The 14,067-nt window shown below is 45.6% G+C and overlaps 1 protein-coding gene across 1 annotated transcript in view; it reads left to right on the top strand.

Annotated features, from left to right (window-relative positions):
- The window catches only part of myom3 (myomesin 3), a 122,870-nt gene that overhangs the window by 2,362 nt on the left and 106,441 nt on the right, over positions 1 to 14,067 (top strand). Inside the window, exons 2-5 of the mRNA XM_063035354.1 lie at positions 4,778 to 4,928; positions 8,005 to 8,155; positions 11,673 to 11,830; positions 12,677 to 12,769. Of these exons, the coding sequence (XP_062891424.1) occupies positions 4,810 to 4,928; positions 8,005 to 8,155; positions 11,673 to 11,830; positions 12,677 to 12,769 (521 nt within the window). The 5' untranslated portion in view covers positions 4,778 to 4,809. The remainder of the gene's footprint in view (positions 1 to 4,777; positions 4,929 to 8,004; positions 8,156 to 11,672; positions 11,831 to 12,676; positions 12,770 to 14,067) is intronic.

The raw sequence follows: 14,067 nt of genomic DNA, 5'->3' as shown, positions 1-14,067 counted from the left end.
AACCCATGACCTCTAGTTGTTGACCCACCTAACCTCAGTGGGTACGTCGAAGCATGCTGGGAGATGTTTGTTGGTAGGGCTGTTCGCCCAGCCTGGAGTTCGGGACACATGCATTTCGTCACCAGTCAAGGTGACACCACCACTGCACTATTGGTCCTCAGGCTCAACGAACAGGCCTACAAACAAACAGCCAATCCGAGCCACTGACCTTCTCTTTTCATTTCAGACTCTGAAGTGTTTTGTTTGTGCTAATGACCAACACAACCCAAAGGTATGCTGGGGGAAGTCCATTCTTATATATCCATATAACAATTACAGCACGGAAACAGGCCATCTCGGCCCTTCTAGTCCGTGTCAAACTCTTACTCTCACCTAGTCCCACCGACCTGCACTCAGCCCATAACCCTCCATTCCTTTCCTGTCCATATATCTGTCCAATTTAACTTTAGACGACAACATCGAACCTGCCTCTACCACTTCTGCTGGAAGCTCGTTCCACACAGCTACCACTCTCTGAGTAAAGAAGTTCCCCCTCATGTTACCCCTAAACTTTTGCCTTTTAACTCTCAACTCATGTCCTCTTGTTTGAATCTCCCCCACTCTCAATGGAAAAAGCCTATCCACGTCAACTCTATCTGTCCCCTACATAATTTTAAATACCTCTATCAAGTCCCCCCTCAACCTTCTAACACCCACAACTTACTAACCCTAACTCGTATGTCTTTGGAATGTGGGAGGAAACCGGAGCACCCAGAGGAAACCCACACGGTCACAGGGAGAGCGTACAAACACCTTACAGAGACAGAATTGACCCTGGGTTACAGGCGCTAACTACAGAACGATGGAATACAATAATTGAAGGCCCTTGGACAGGTATTGGATAGGAAAGGCATAGGGAGACATGGTGTCAAAACCAGGGGTAGTTTTTTTAAAAAAGCGAGGTTTTATTGTCATTTAGTATGTAGACTGTATTTTCTCAGTCTCACCGCCTTGGTATGGGTAGTCTTTGGATTGTTTGCCTTTCACGTCTAATTGTCTGCCTCTGCTCCAGCTCTTGGTTTTCACTTTGGTTCTCAGGGATCATGGGGATTGTTAGACTCTCCTTGTATTTATCACGTCAATTCAATTTGGGGTAATTGAATTAGCACAGGATTTTCAATGTTTTGACTTTACCTGTTTACTTATTTGGGGTCATTGTGGCTATCCCTCGAGGTCGAGGATGATGGTCTTGGTTCCATTGATCTATTTTTGGGCTCTCAAGTGGCTTATGGGTCCAAACTTGGCTTTGAAAGTTCTTCCGCATTCAGGACAGGTAGTTCCAGATGGCAGATCAGGCTTTGGTTGTTGCTGCCTCTCTTTCCATTTTCTTCTAATTCTGCATATCTGTTGGCTTCGAAAGTTGCTGTTCCTTCCCGGATGATGGCTCGCCAGAGTTTCCTGTCCTTGGCATTGGTTTCCCAATTGTTGATGTCGATGTTACATTTCTTCATGTTTGCTTTTAAGATGTCTTTGAATCTCTTCTATTGTCCGCCTCTTCTACGTTTGCCTTCTTTAAGCCGGGGGTAGAAGATTTATTTTGGCAGACGTTCGTCTTTCATCCGAACAACATGACCCCTCCATCTTAGTTGGTTCTTGATGACGGAGGCTTTAATGCTTGTTGTTTTTGCTTCATTTAACACGCTGACGTTGGTTCTTCTATCTTCCCAGCTGTGGTACAGTAGTGTAGTGGTCAGCCCAACTCTTCACAGTACCAGCGACCTGGGTTCAATTCCCGTCGCTGCCTGTAAGGAGTTTGTATGTTCTCCCCTTGACCACGTGGGTTTCCTCCGGGTGCTCTGGTTGCCTCCCACAGTCCAAAGACATACCAGTTGGTAGATTAATTGGTCATTGTAAATTGTTCCTTGATTAGGCTGGGGTTAAATTGGGGGATTGCTGGGCAGTGTGACTTGAAGGGCTGTATCTCAATAAGTAAGTGATTTATTTGTTCATTCCTTTATTTTTGTGACTTATAGCTATTTGTTATACCTGCATTGTACTGCGACACAAAGCAGAACATTTGATGAATAATGGTGAGCGACAATGACCCTGATGCTGTTCCGATCGTCAGCACAAGGGCGGGGTAATATTCGAGCTTGAGACAAAGCATTTCTCTGCTCCTGTCTGTCACAAACAACTGGAACGGTTTTGTTACTAAGCTAGGACCAGGGGCACCAGGATTGGAGTTTTCCGAATTCCTCCTTGGCAGCTGGGATCAATAAATTCAGACCATTGACTAAATAGAAAGGGAACTCAAATATGCAGGGAATGGAAGGATATGGGTGTGTGTACGTCAGAAGGTTGGATATGGCCCAGGAGCAGAGAGAGAGACTGAATCGGGTCAACAGTTCACTGACTTTAATCGGAACTGTTGCAGAATTTAAAGGAGAAGAAAAACAATAAATGCTGGGCTGATAGGGCCGTTAACTAAAACTCTCAGAGTGAAAGTTAAACACCAACACTGCAGCTGGAAACAACAACTAAATACGAACTGAATATTGCCCCTTTCCAGTGTCAGTCGAAACGGTCGTCCTCTTTCCTGGGTATGCAGAGAGCATAAATGTTGCTGTGCCTTTGGTCAAATGTCGACAAGTCTGCAATGAAAAGAAGGGAGTTAGATACCATCATAATGAGAGAATAATTAGCAGGAACGTACGTACTCCCCAGCATGATTGCCGAAACTGACACGCAGCTCGCTCAGGGTGGGGGTGCCCCATTGCAGAGCCCGTGGTTGTGAGAGTGTGGGCAGAAAGGATTAGTGGAGTTGACCATCTGATGACTAATGTAATGAGCTTGGCACAACATTGTGGGGAGGAAGGCTTGTTCCCGCACTGTTCTATCCATCATATCCATCTTTCTAAAGACCAGCGTCAGTAGTGAGCCTCAAACTACTGGAGTAGAACCATCGTTATAGAGAACTATAGCACAGAAACAGGCCCTTCAGCCCATCTAGTCCATGATGAACTGTTATTCTGCCTAGTCCCATTGACCAGCACCTGGACCATATCCCTCCATACCCCTCCCTTCCATGTACTTATCCAAACTTCTCTTAAATATTGGAATCAAACCTGCATCCATCACTTCTACTGGCAGTTCATTCCGCACTCTCGCCACTCTCTGAGTGAAGAAGGTCCCCTCAGTTTCCTCTTAACCCATCTTTCACCCTTAACCCATGACCTCTAGTCCTTATCTCACTCAAACTCAGTGGAAAAGGCCTACTTGCATTTACCCTATCTACACCCCTCATGATTTTGCACACCTCAGACAAATCTCCTCTCAATCTTCTACATTCCAAGGAAAAAATCCTAACTTATTCAACCTTTCCCTATAAATCAGGTCCTCAAGTTCCAGAAAGAGCTTCATAAATTTTATTGCTATTTTCCTGTAGGTAGGTGACTGGAGCTGAGCACAATGCTCACAATTAGGCCTCACCAATGTCTTATACAACTTCAATATCACATCCCAGCTCCTGTTCTCAATGCTCTGCTGTGAAAACCAGTCTACTTCAGCAGTGTGTCCTCTCAGGGAGTAAACCTCCACCCCTCACCTGTTCTGGAATCTCCATGTGTCGCCCTCAGCTGCCCTCCAACACTTTGACAACAGTTCTACTATTCCACACTGCACTTCACAGTTCCGCAAACTTCATCAAGTTGGAAGACAAGAGCAGCAACTACTTGGAAATGCCTCGCTCCCAAATTACACAGCAAACTGACCGGGTATCCAACAGCGAGACTGTACAGAGGACAGTAAAAATTTCCGAGAGGACCACTGGGGTCTCCCTCCCCCCATTTGTGACTCATTGCAGCTGTACAGGGCCCTGGAGACCACACCTGGAGTACTGTGTGCAGTTTTGGTCTCCAAATTTGCTAATGAGGGAGTGCAGCGTAGGTTCATAAGGTTAATTCCCGGGATGGTGGGACTTGCATATGTTGAAAAATTGGAGCGACTGGGCTTGTATACACTGGAATTTAGAAGGATGAGAGGGGATCTTATTGAAACATGTAAGATTATTAAGGGTTTGGACACGCTGGAGGCGGGAAGCATGTTTCCGCTGATGGGTGAGTCCAGAACCAGAGGCCACAGTTTAAGAATAAGGGGTAGGCCATTTAGAACGGAGTTGAGGAAAAACTTTGTCACACAGAGGGTGGTGGTTCTGTGGAATGCTCTGCCTCAGAAGGCAGTGGAGGCCAATTCTCTGGATTCTTTCAAGAAAGAGTTAGATAGAGCTCTTAAAGTAACGGAGTCAAGGGATATGGGGAGAAGGCAGGAACTGGATACTGATTGTGGATGATCAGCCATGATCACAGTGAATGGAGGTGCTGGCTCAAAGGGCCGAATGGCCTACTCCTGCACTTATTGTCTATTGAAGTATTGTTGAGGATCCCAACCACCCACCCCACAATCTCTCTGTCCCACTACAGTCAGGAAGGAACATCAGGACTAGGACTGATGGACTGGATAACAGCTTTTACCATCAGGATGTGAGACTGATGAAACACTGCCACCACTGAGGTCTCATCACCAGGAGAGTGAGCTTGTTTACCCCTGCTGGACACTCAATGTATTTTGAATTATATTTTATTAATGTATTCATGGTGATATTTTGGTTTATGTGTGGCGTGCGATATATGTTTCGTAGGAACACTGCAGTCCTGAGGAATGTAGCTTCATTTGGCTGTATATATGTACAGTTAGGTGACAATAGACTTGAACTTGAAACACGGTGCCCCCTCTGTTCCAGGAAATATCAGACGCGAGTCATTGTGTTGAGTCATGTCTACCAGGATCCTGATGCTTCACCAGGGCAGACCAGAGCACTTTGAACGTTCACCTCGAGGGCCAAGTTCAGACATAAAGGCAAGACCAGCAGAGACAAGGCCTGTCGTACTAAGGTGGGTCCAGAATGGGAGATTTAGTTCTCATCTGTTAAATGCCGTAAAATATTAGCATAATGAATAATTATCTTCTATATTCTGTACAACAGCAGTTATATTTCATTGGAGGTTTGAGGAGGTTTGCTATCTCACCAAAGACACTTGCAATTTTTTACAGAAGTTTGTAGAGAGCATTCTAACTGGCTGCATCACCGTCTGGTATGGTTGGGGGTGGGGAGGGTGGGGTCACTGCACAGGATCGAAGTAAGCTGCAGAAAGTTGTGAACTCAGTCAGCTCCATCATGGGCACCAGCCTCCGTAGTTTCCAGGACATCTTCAGGGAGTGACGCCTCAAAAAGGTGACATCCATCATTAAAGACCCCATCACCCAGGACATGCCCTCTTTTCACTGCCATCATCAGGGAGGAGGTACAGGAGCCTGAAGACACTCACTCAGTGATTCAGGAACAGTTTCTTCCCCTCTGCCATCCGATTTTTGAATGGACATTGAACCCATGAACGCCACCTCCTACTTTTTTATTGCGATGTTTACACTAATTTAATTTATCTATTCAATATATTCAATATATACATACTGTAATTCTTTTCTCTCTATTATTTTGTATTGCATTGTACTGCTGCCACAAAGACAACAGATTTCACAACATATGGCAGTGATATTGAACTTGATTCTGGATTCTGATTCTGATTCTGATATGTATTGAGATACAGCGTAAAGCTTTTCTAGATAGAGTGGACGTGGAGAGAATGCTTCCAATAGTTGGGGAGTCTGGGGCCAGAAGACACAGCCTCAGAATAGAGGGATGTCCATTTAGAGTGGAGATGAGCAGTAATTTCTTTAGCCAGAGGGTGGTAAATCTGTGGAAATCATTGGCACAGGTGGCTGTGGGAACCAAGTCATTGGGTATATTTAAAGTAGAGGTTGAAAGGTTCTTGATTATTCAGGGTATCAAAGGTTATGGTGAGAAGGTAGCAGAATGGGATTGAGAGGGAAAATAAATCAGCCATGATGGCATGCCAGAGCAGACTGGATGGGCCGAATGGCCTCATGCTCGACGAGCAACACCTCAAATTCCATCTGGGTAGCTTCCATCCTGATGGCTTGAACATCGATTTCTCTAATGTCCAGTAATTTCACACCCCTCCCCCTTCCTTCTCTTTCTATTCCCCATTCTGGCTCTCCTCCCACCCCTTCTTTCCTCCTCACCTGCCCATCAACCCAGTCTAGTACCGCTCCTCCTTCCCTTTCTACCATGGTCTACTATTCTCTCCTATCAGATTCCTTCTTCTTCTCCCCTTTCCCTCTTCCACCAATCACCTCCAGCTTCTTGCTACATCACCTGTCCCCACCTACTCACCTGGCCTCACCTATCACCTGCCAGCTTGTGCTCCTTACCCTCCTCCCACCTTTTAATTCCTCCTTTGGCTCCCTTTCTTCCCACTCCTGATGAAGAGTCTCGGCCCAAAACATCAACTGTTTGTACCCATCCATGGATGTTGCCTGACCGCTGAGTTCTTCTGGAATTTACTGTGTGCTCCTCTAGTTTTCCAGCACCCGCAGAATCTCTCGTGTTTGTGCTGGAGAAGAGTACAGGCACTGACGGGGCACCTGTGAGCAGACAGGGAACGGGAGATGACAGAATCAGACAAAGGAAATGGACACTTGGGCTTGGCAAATGCCATCCCGCATTTCAGCTGATGTCAGAGGTGGGAGGTAAATATAGCCAGCCATGAGTGTTCAGACCAACTGCAAGGACAAAGGCCAAGCTTTCAATGCATTCACAGTGACCTGATCACCATCCCATTGCTCATTCCTGGTTGGACGCTTCACTGCTCCTACAGTGACGGGGCACCTCCCGCTCACTCCCGGTAAAGTTCAGCTTCTCTCACCAACAATCCAGGATAATTCAAAGTTATCAGAATCAGGCTCATTATCACTGACACATGTTGTGAGATTTGTTGTTTTTGTAAAAGCAGTACAGTGCAAAACACAATTACTTACTTACGGCCTGTTACGGCACTGGTGTTCAGGGCAACAATGGAAGTCCTCCATCCCTGGCGATGTTCAGGGTTTCCTTCATCGTGTCAGTAGCTTCCTCTCGGTTTTCACTACTGTCATTCATACAAGTCCCGGGTGGAGACTCAGGAATACCGTCACACTCAGATGTAGAAGGATTCTTCATTGCTGTTTCCGTAACAATGTTGTTTTACCAGTCAGGGTTGTTAGTCCTGAGGTAAACCCCAGAACCTGGAGGCCCGGTGGACCACTCTTAGTCTGGCCTCTACCCTGTTTGGTATGAGTAACCCTACCAAGAGCCAAAGCGTAAAGCCCTGATTCCAGCCAACAGAGCTCTCGGGGTCACTGAGGCACACAAGCCTCCAAACCCTACAACAAGGTTGTGGTCTTTGTGAAGGGCAATACATAAAATATGCTATAAATTAGAATACTGTGCAAAAGTCTTAGGCACATATATGTAGCTCGGGTAACTAAGATTTTTGCACAGTAACTGTAGTACAAATATAATAATTTACTGTAGTGATTTTATATATTGCACTGTGCTGCTTCTGAAAAAAAAAACAAATTTCACGACATGTGTGAGTGATGATAAACCTGATTCTGATATGGGTCTCTATTGTGGTCTGAGAGTGGGAAGGGGACAGGGAGAGGGGAATCATGGTTGGGAAAAGGGGAAGGGAGAGGGGAGGGAGTGGGAAGCTCCAGGGTGACATTCTGATAGATGCCAGCTCTTTGAGGCACCGCCTTTTGATTGTGCCCTGGATGGTGGAGAGGGTGGTGCCCAGCGTGGAGCTGGCAGAGTTTACAACCCACTGCAGCTTTGACCGACCCTGTACCGCGGTGCCCCCACACCAGACGGTAATGCACCCAGTCATGGGGAGAATGCACAGGCTCCTTAAACTCCACCGTAAATAAAACTTCTTGTACTTCATCTTCGTAAAGATAGCTTAATTCCAGTTGTGCTGAAAGATTCTGACAATACTAGAATTTAAGTGTTATGACTTTTGTGTATAGCTTTTCGAGGCAAAACTTAATTCAAGCATTCTCTTCATGCAGACCTGGACCACACAGGCATGGGAGAAGAGGGGAGAGGGAGCCGGGAAAGCAGGTGTTATTTGGAGATGACATGAAGAAGGTGGATAAAAGCTACTATAAGGCTCAGAAACTTCTGCTAACGAAGGCTGATCACAAAGCGATATATGATCAGGTAACGTAAACCGTCCCAAGAACCATAAACACGAGATAGTTTGCAGATGCTGGAAATCCAGAGCAACACACACAACATTCTGGAGGAACTCAGCAGGCCCAGGCAGCCAGTCGACATTTCAGGCCGAGATCCTTCATCAGGACTGGGAAGGAAGGGGAAGACACCAGAATAAAAGGCGGGGGGAGGACGGGGGGGAGGGAAGGAGGATAGCTCAAAGGTGATAGATGAAGCCAGGTGGGTGGGAAAGGTCAAGGGCTGGAGGGGGCAGAATCTGATGGGACAAGAGTGGACCATGGGAGAGAGGGTAGGAGGAGGGCACCCTGGGGAAGATGATAGGCAGGTGAGAAGAAGTAAAAGGTCAGAGTGGGGAATAGAAGGGGAGGGGGAGGGAAAATATTTTTTACCGGGAGGGATTTTTTCTTGGTATTTCCTCACACTACTGTCAAGGCATCGCAGAGGTGTTATGGCGCAGAAGGAGATTATTTGGCTCTTTGAGGGAATCACAATCAGAAACAGGTTTACTATCGCTGACAACTTTCAGGGACCACTTTATTCGGAACCTCCTGTAACAAGTAACGTGGCCGCTGACGGAGGAGTGCTGATGGAGGGGTGTGGGGCAAGTAGTAGAGATCGAGTGCCAGGCGTGAGTGTAGACACACCCAGCCCTGAGACATCAGGCAAGGGCATTTGACTCCAAACAATTGGTTTATTGATCATTACAGAATGTCTCTCTGGTGCTTCCCGCTCCCTCCCCTCTCCCTTCCCCTGTTCCTGACCATGATTCCCCTCTCCCTGCCCTCTTCCCACTCTCAGTCCACAATAGAGACCCAGATCAGAATCAGGTTTATCATCACTCACAAATGCCATGAAATTTGTTTTTTTGTGGCAGCAGAACAGTGCAATACATGAAATTACTACAGTACTGTGCAAAAGTCTTAGGCACCCTGCTACATATGTGTGCCTATGATTTGATTACCAAAGTACATATATGTCACCATATACCACCCTGAGATTAATTTTCCTGCAGGCATAAATGATAAATCCAATAACCGTAATAAAATCAATGAAAGACCATAGTGGACAGCCAGTGTGAAAAAGGCAGCAAACTGTGAAGATATAAAAAGAAAGAAACAAAAGAAATAGCAATAATAACAATAAATAAATAAATACGCAATGACTATCGAGAACTTGAGGTGCGGGGGTCCTTCAATTTGAGTCCATTGGTTGTGGGAACAGTTCTGTGTTAGGGTGAGTGAAGTTATCCCCTCTGGTTCAGGAGCCTGATGGCTGAGGGGTAATAACTGATCCTGAACCTGGTGGTGTGGGTCCTGGGGGCTCCTGTACCTTCCAGTATGCAAGACAAGCTTTCAAATAAAACTTGTCTTACATATTGTTCATAGAAATCAAATCATTATACAGTACCTTGAGGTAGAACAAGGTAAAACAATAACAATGCAGAATGAAGTGTAACAGTTACAGAGAAAGAGCAGTGCAGGAAAGCAATAAGGTGCAAGATCATAACGAGGTAGACTGTGAGGGCAAGAGTCCATCTTATCGTACAAGGGAACCTTTCAATATCCTTGTAACAGTGGGGTAGAACCAGCCCTTGAACCTGATGGGCTGTGCGTTCAGGCTTTGGTATCTTCTGCCCGATGGAAGAGGAGAGAAGAACAATGCCTATGGTCTTTGATTATGTTGGCTTTCTTTACTGAGACAGTGAGAGTGTAGACCATGAAGAGGAAGCTAGTTTTTGTGACGTGCTGAGGTGTGTCCAAGACTCTCTGCAGTTTCTTGTGGTCACGGGCAGAGCAGTCACCATACCAAGTCTTTATGCATCCTGCGGAAATATATCTGTAACCCCGAATTCTTGATGAATTCATAACTCTCGTAACGTGTAATGTGTCAAAATGGAACCTGCGTGATCCCAGGGTGCTTTGCTGGTTTGGGTGGAGGCTCACAAGAAGTGTGTGTGTGTTTTATCGCAGGGGGTGAAGTTGTAGCAGAGAATGTTTTTACAACAGAGAAAAATAGGAGACTGCTGTCATTGGGGGAAAGAAGTCTTAAATGGACTGATTAAAGACAAATGCAGATAAGGAAGGAATGCCATTCCGGGATGGAACGACCTCAAAGACATGAAGTTGATGAATTACTGGACTTTGCAAATGTATAAAAAGTTTGTTTTAAGCTGCAAGGTTGTAGCTAGCCTCCAATGACTTAACACACAGAGTTAGACCTTCCCTTGCAAGTAATAAATGTAATTATAATTTGATTCTCTCTGAATTAGTTGTAGTTTGTTACTATGTATTAGAAGACCTCGCTGAACAGTGCACAACAATCAGATTGGATGCTTTTTATGGTGCAGCAATCGAAATTGATGAAGCTCTATAGGAACATGCCAAATTTCTTTGGCTTTCCGAGGAACTGGGAGTATTGGAGAGCTCTCCACACCATGGTGGGACCAGGAACATCAGATAACACCCTGGTGAAACTCTTCTAGAGTCATGGAGTCATAGAAAGGCGTAGCACAGAAACAGGCCTTTCAGCCCATCTAGTCCATGCCAAACATTTAGACTACTTACTCTCATCGACCTGCACCAGAACCATAACCCTCCGTACACCTCCCATCCATGTACCTATCCAAACCGCCCTTAAATGTTGAAAGCGAGCTCGTATCCACTCCTTGCAGCTCGTTCCACATGCTCACCACCCTCTGAGTGAAGAAGTTTCCCCTAATGTTCCCCTTAAACTCTCACCTTTCACCCTTAACCCATGACCTCTAGTTGTAGTCCCACCCAACCCTTATAGATAAAGCCTGCTTGCATTTACCCTATCTATGCCCCTCAGAATTTTGTGTAGAACATAGGACATAGAAATCGACAGCACATTACAGGCCCTTCGGCCCACAATATTGTGCTGACCATGCAACCCACTCTAGAAACTGCCTACAGTTTTCCTACCGCATAGCCCTCTACTTTTCTAAGCTCCATGTACCTATCTAAGAGGCTCTTAAAAGACCCTGCACCGTCACCTGCAGTGCATGCCACGCACCCACCACTCTCTTTATCAAATCTCCTCTCAATCCTCTACGTTTCAAGGAAAAAAGTCCTAGCCTATTCAATCTTCTCTTCTTGCTCAGGTCCTGCAATCCCAGCACCATCCTTGTAAATTTTCTCTGTATTCTTTCAATCTTATTGATATCTGTATCTCTTCTGTTGCCGCTGCATCTCTGCTGTAGTGTGGTTGTCCAGACCTGCACACCCTGAGCACGGTCTGACCAACACATTGTATCGATTGGGCCCCTGCCCCTGAAGACCCGAGGAGATCTCGGGCCATAACCCTGCATCAAGGCATGAAAGGGTGTCAAATCACGAAATATCATCCGTCCACTTCCCCCCTGCATGACTGCGTGACCCACTGAGTCCCCACAACTGATTGCATGATCTCCAGATTCTGGTATCTGCCGTCTCGTGTGTGTCTGGCACGAATATACCTGAGGCCTGTGGACATGTTGTTGTAGGTCGAGAAAAGAACGACAGAGAAGAGGAAATATTCCGAACAGCTTTCCATTCACCAACCCGAGATTGTGGTTGGACTGAGAGCACACACGGTGTGGGAGAAGATGAATGTCACACTTTCCTGTATCATCCAGGGAGCTCCAACCCCTCAGGTGAAATGGTAAGAATAAGTGAAATTTAATCTGATGCGGTTACACGTCCCCTTAATCTACTAAACACAAAGTATAAAGTGAATCCCTGGAATGTGTAAATACTCAGCAGGTCAGACAATGTCACCGCAACCTTTCAAATGGTGAAAGACCTCGAAAGAGTGGATGTTTCCCATAGTGGGGGAGTCTAGGACCAGGGGACACAGCATCAGAATAGAGGGGTGTCCTTTTAGAACTGAGATGGGGAGGAATTTACTTAGCCAGAGGGTGGTGAATCTGAGGAATTTGTTGCCTCATGCAGCTGTGGAGGTCAAGTCATTGGGTATATGTAAGGCAGAGGTTGATAGATTCTTGATCGGTCAGAGCATGAAGGGATACGGAGAGAAGGCAGAAGTTTGGGGCTGAGAGGGAAATGGATTGGCCATGATGAAATGTTGGAGCAGACTTGATGGGCTGAATGGCCTAATTCTGCTCCCATATCTTATGGTCTTATCTGCGGAGCTGGTGGAAGAAGATGACGCATCACAATAGCGGTGAAGACGGAGGAAGGCTGCAGTAGTGAAGAACCCCCAGTCACTCGACCCTGACCCTGGTCTGACAAAGATCACGTGGAGGCTGCCCGTGCATCAGCCTCCCCGCGTTAAACAAAATCACGCATAGGCATTCTCCATTAAGGGAATGAGTAGGTGTATCTGGATCGGTTTCTATGGCCACCTGAAGACTCCACAAATAGACAACCCCTCGACTCAGGGACTGAATTACTTTAGCAGACAGTGTAACCTCAACACTGTGTTGTTTGATATTCTGAGCAGGACAGGGCTCCCAGTGAGAACTCAATCTAACATTGTTTCCGTCAGGTACAAGGATGGAATTCTGATTAAACCAGAAGATGTTCCAGGAAAGTACACAATTGAGAACAAAGTTGGCTTACAGATACTTGAGATTAGTAGGTAAGTTTGCTGAGAGTCATGTACATACATACAGTAACTGAAACAAAAATATGGGACAGAATGGAGAAAACATGATGTCCATCTTTCACAAGTGAAACCTGATTTATGTCTTGATTCCTTTAACAGAATATTGGAATAAAACACTCAATGGATACCTCCTGTACTGAGTAATGGTCACTGAGTCTATGTTCATGATCTTCTGCTGCTGTAGCCCATCCACTTCGAGGTTTAACATGCAGTGCATTCAGAGATGCTCTTCTGCACACCACTGTTGTAACGTGTGGTTATTTGAGTTACTGTCAGCTTGAACCAGTCTGGCCATTCTCCTCTGACCTCTCTCATTAACAAGGCGTTTTCACCCACAGAACTGCCGCTCACTGGATATTTATTTCTTTCTCGCACCATTTTCTGTGACCTTTAGACACTGATATGCATGAAGATCCCAGGAAATCAGCTGTTTCTTAGACCCTCAAACCACCCCATCTGACATCAACAATCATTTCGTACTCAAAGTCACTGAGATCACATTTCTTCCCCATTCCGATGCTTGGTCTGAACAGCGACTGAACCTCTTGACCATGTCTGCATGCTTTGATGCATTGAGTTGCTGCCAGATGATTGGCTGATTATATATTTGCATGAACGAGCAGGTGTACCTACTAAAGTGTAGATTTCTTCAGAGCAATTATGTCTTATCTCTTAGAAGTTCCCTTACAATCACCAAAAGGTGGTAAAAGTTTCTTTGGTTCTTTGACCTTTCATCAGCTCTCACCCAAACTAGTGGTCATTTATTCTCCTCCATGGATGCTGACCGACCTGCTGAGTGCTTCCAGCACTTTGTTTGTACTCCTCAACCATTGCCAAAATGGATTTGTCATTACATGCAGAATGAATCCTGACAAGACCATAGTTTGGAGGCAACACACACAAAATGCTGGAGGAACTCAGCAGGGCAGGCAGTATCTGTGGAGAGGAATAAACAGTCGACGTTTCAAGCCGAGACCCTGCATCAGGACTGCAAATACAAAACAAAAGAGGGAAATAGTTATGATAAACAAATAAGCAATAAATATCGAGAACATGAGATGAAGAGTTCTTGAAAGAGTCCCACTAGTTGTGGGAACATTTCTGTGATAGTTTGCTCCATTTTTTTTCTCTCTGTGTGTGATGGTCTTTTGCTTTAATGGATTCTTTTGAGATTTATGTGTCTTGTGGCTGCCTGTAAGGAGACAAATCTCAAGGGTGAAGAAGGTATAGATGCTTTGATAATAACTGTACGATGATAGTGCTTGCTGCCT

The sequence above is a fragment of the Mobula hypostoma genome, chromosome 28 (genome assembly GCF_963921235.1).
Source record: "Mobula hypostoma chromosome 28, sMobHyp1.1, whole genome shotgun sequence".
Lineage (NCBI taxonomy): Eukaryota > Metazoa > Chordata > Chondrichthyes > Myliobatiformes > Myliobatidae > Mobula > Mobula hypostoma.
This window is presented reverse-complemented; position numbering and strand designations above follow the sequence as displayed.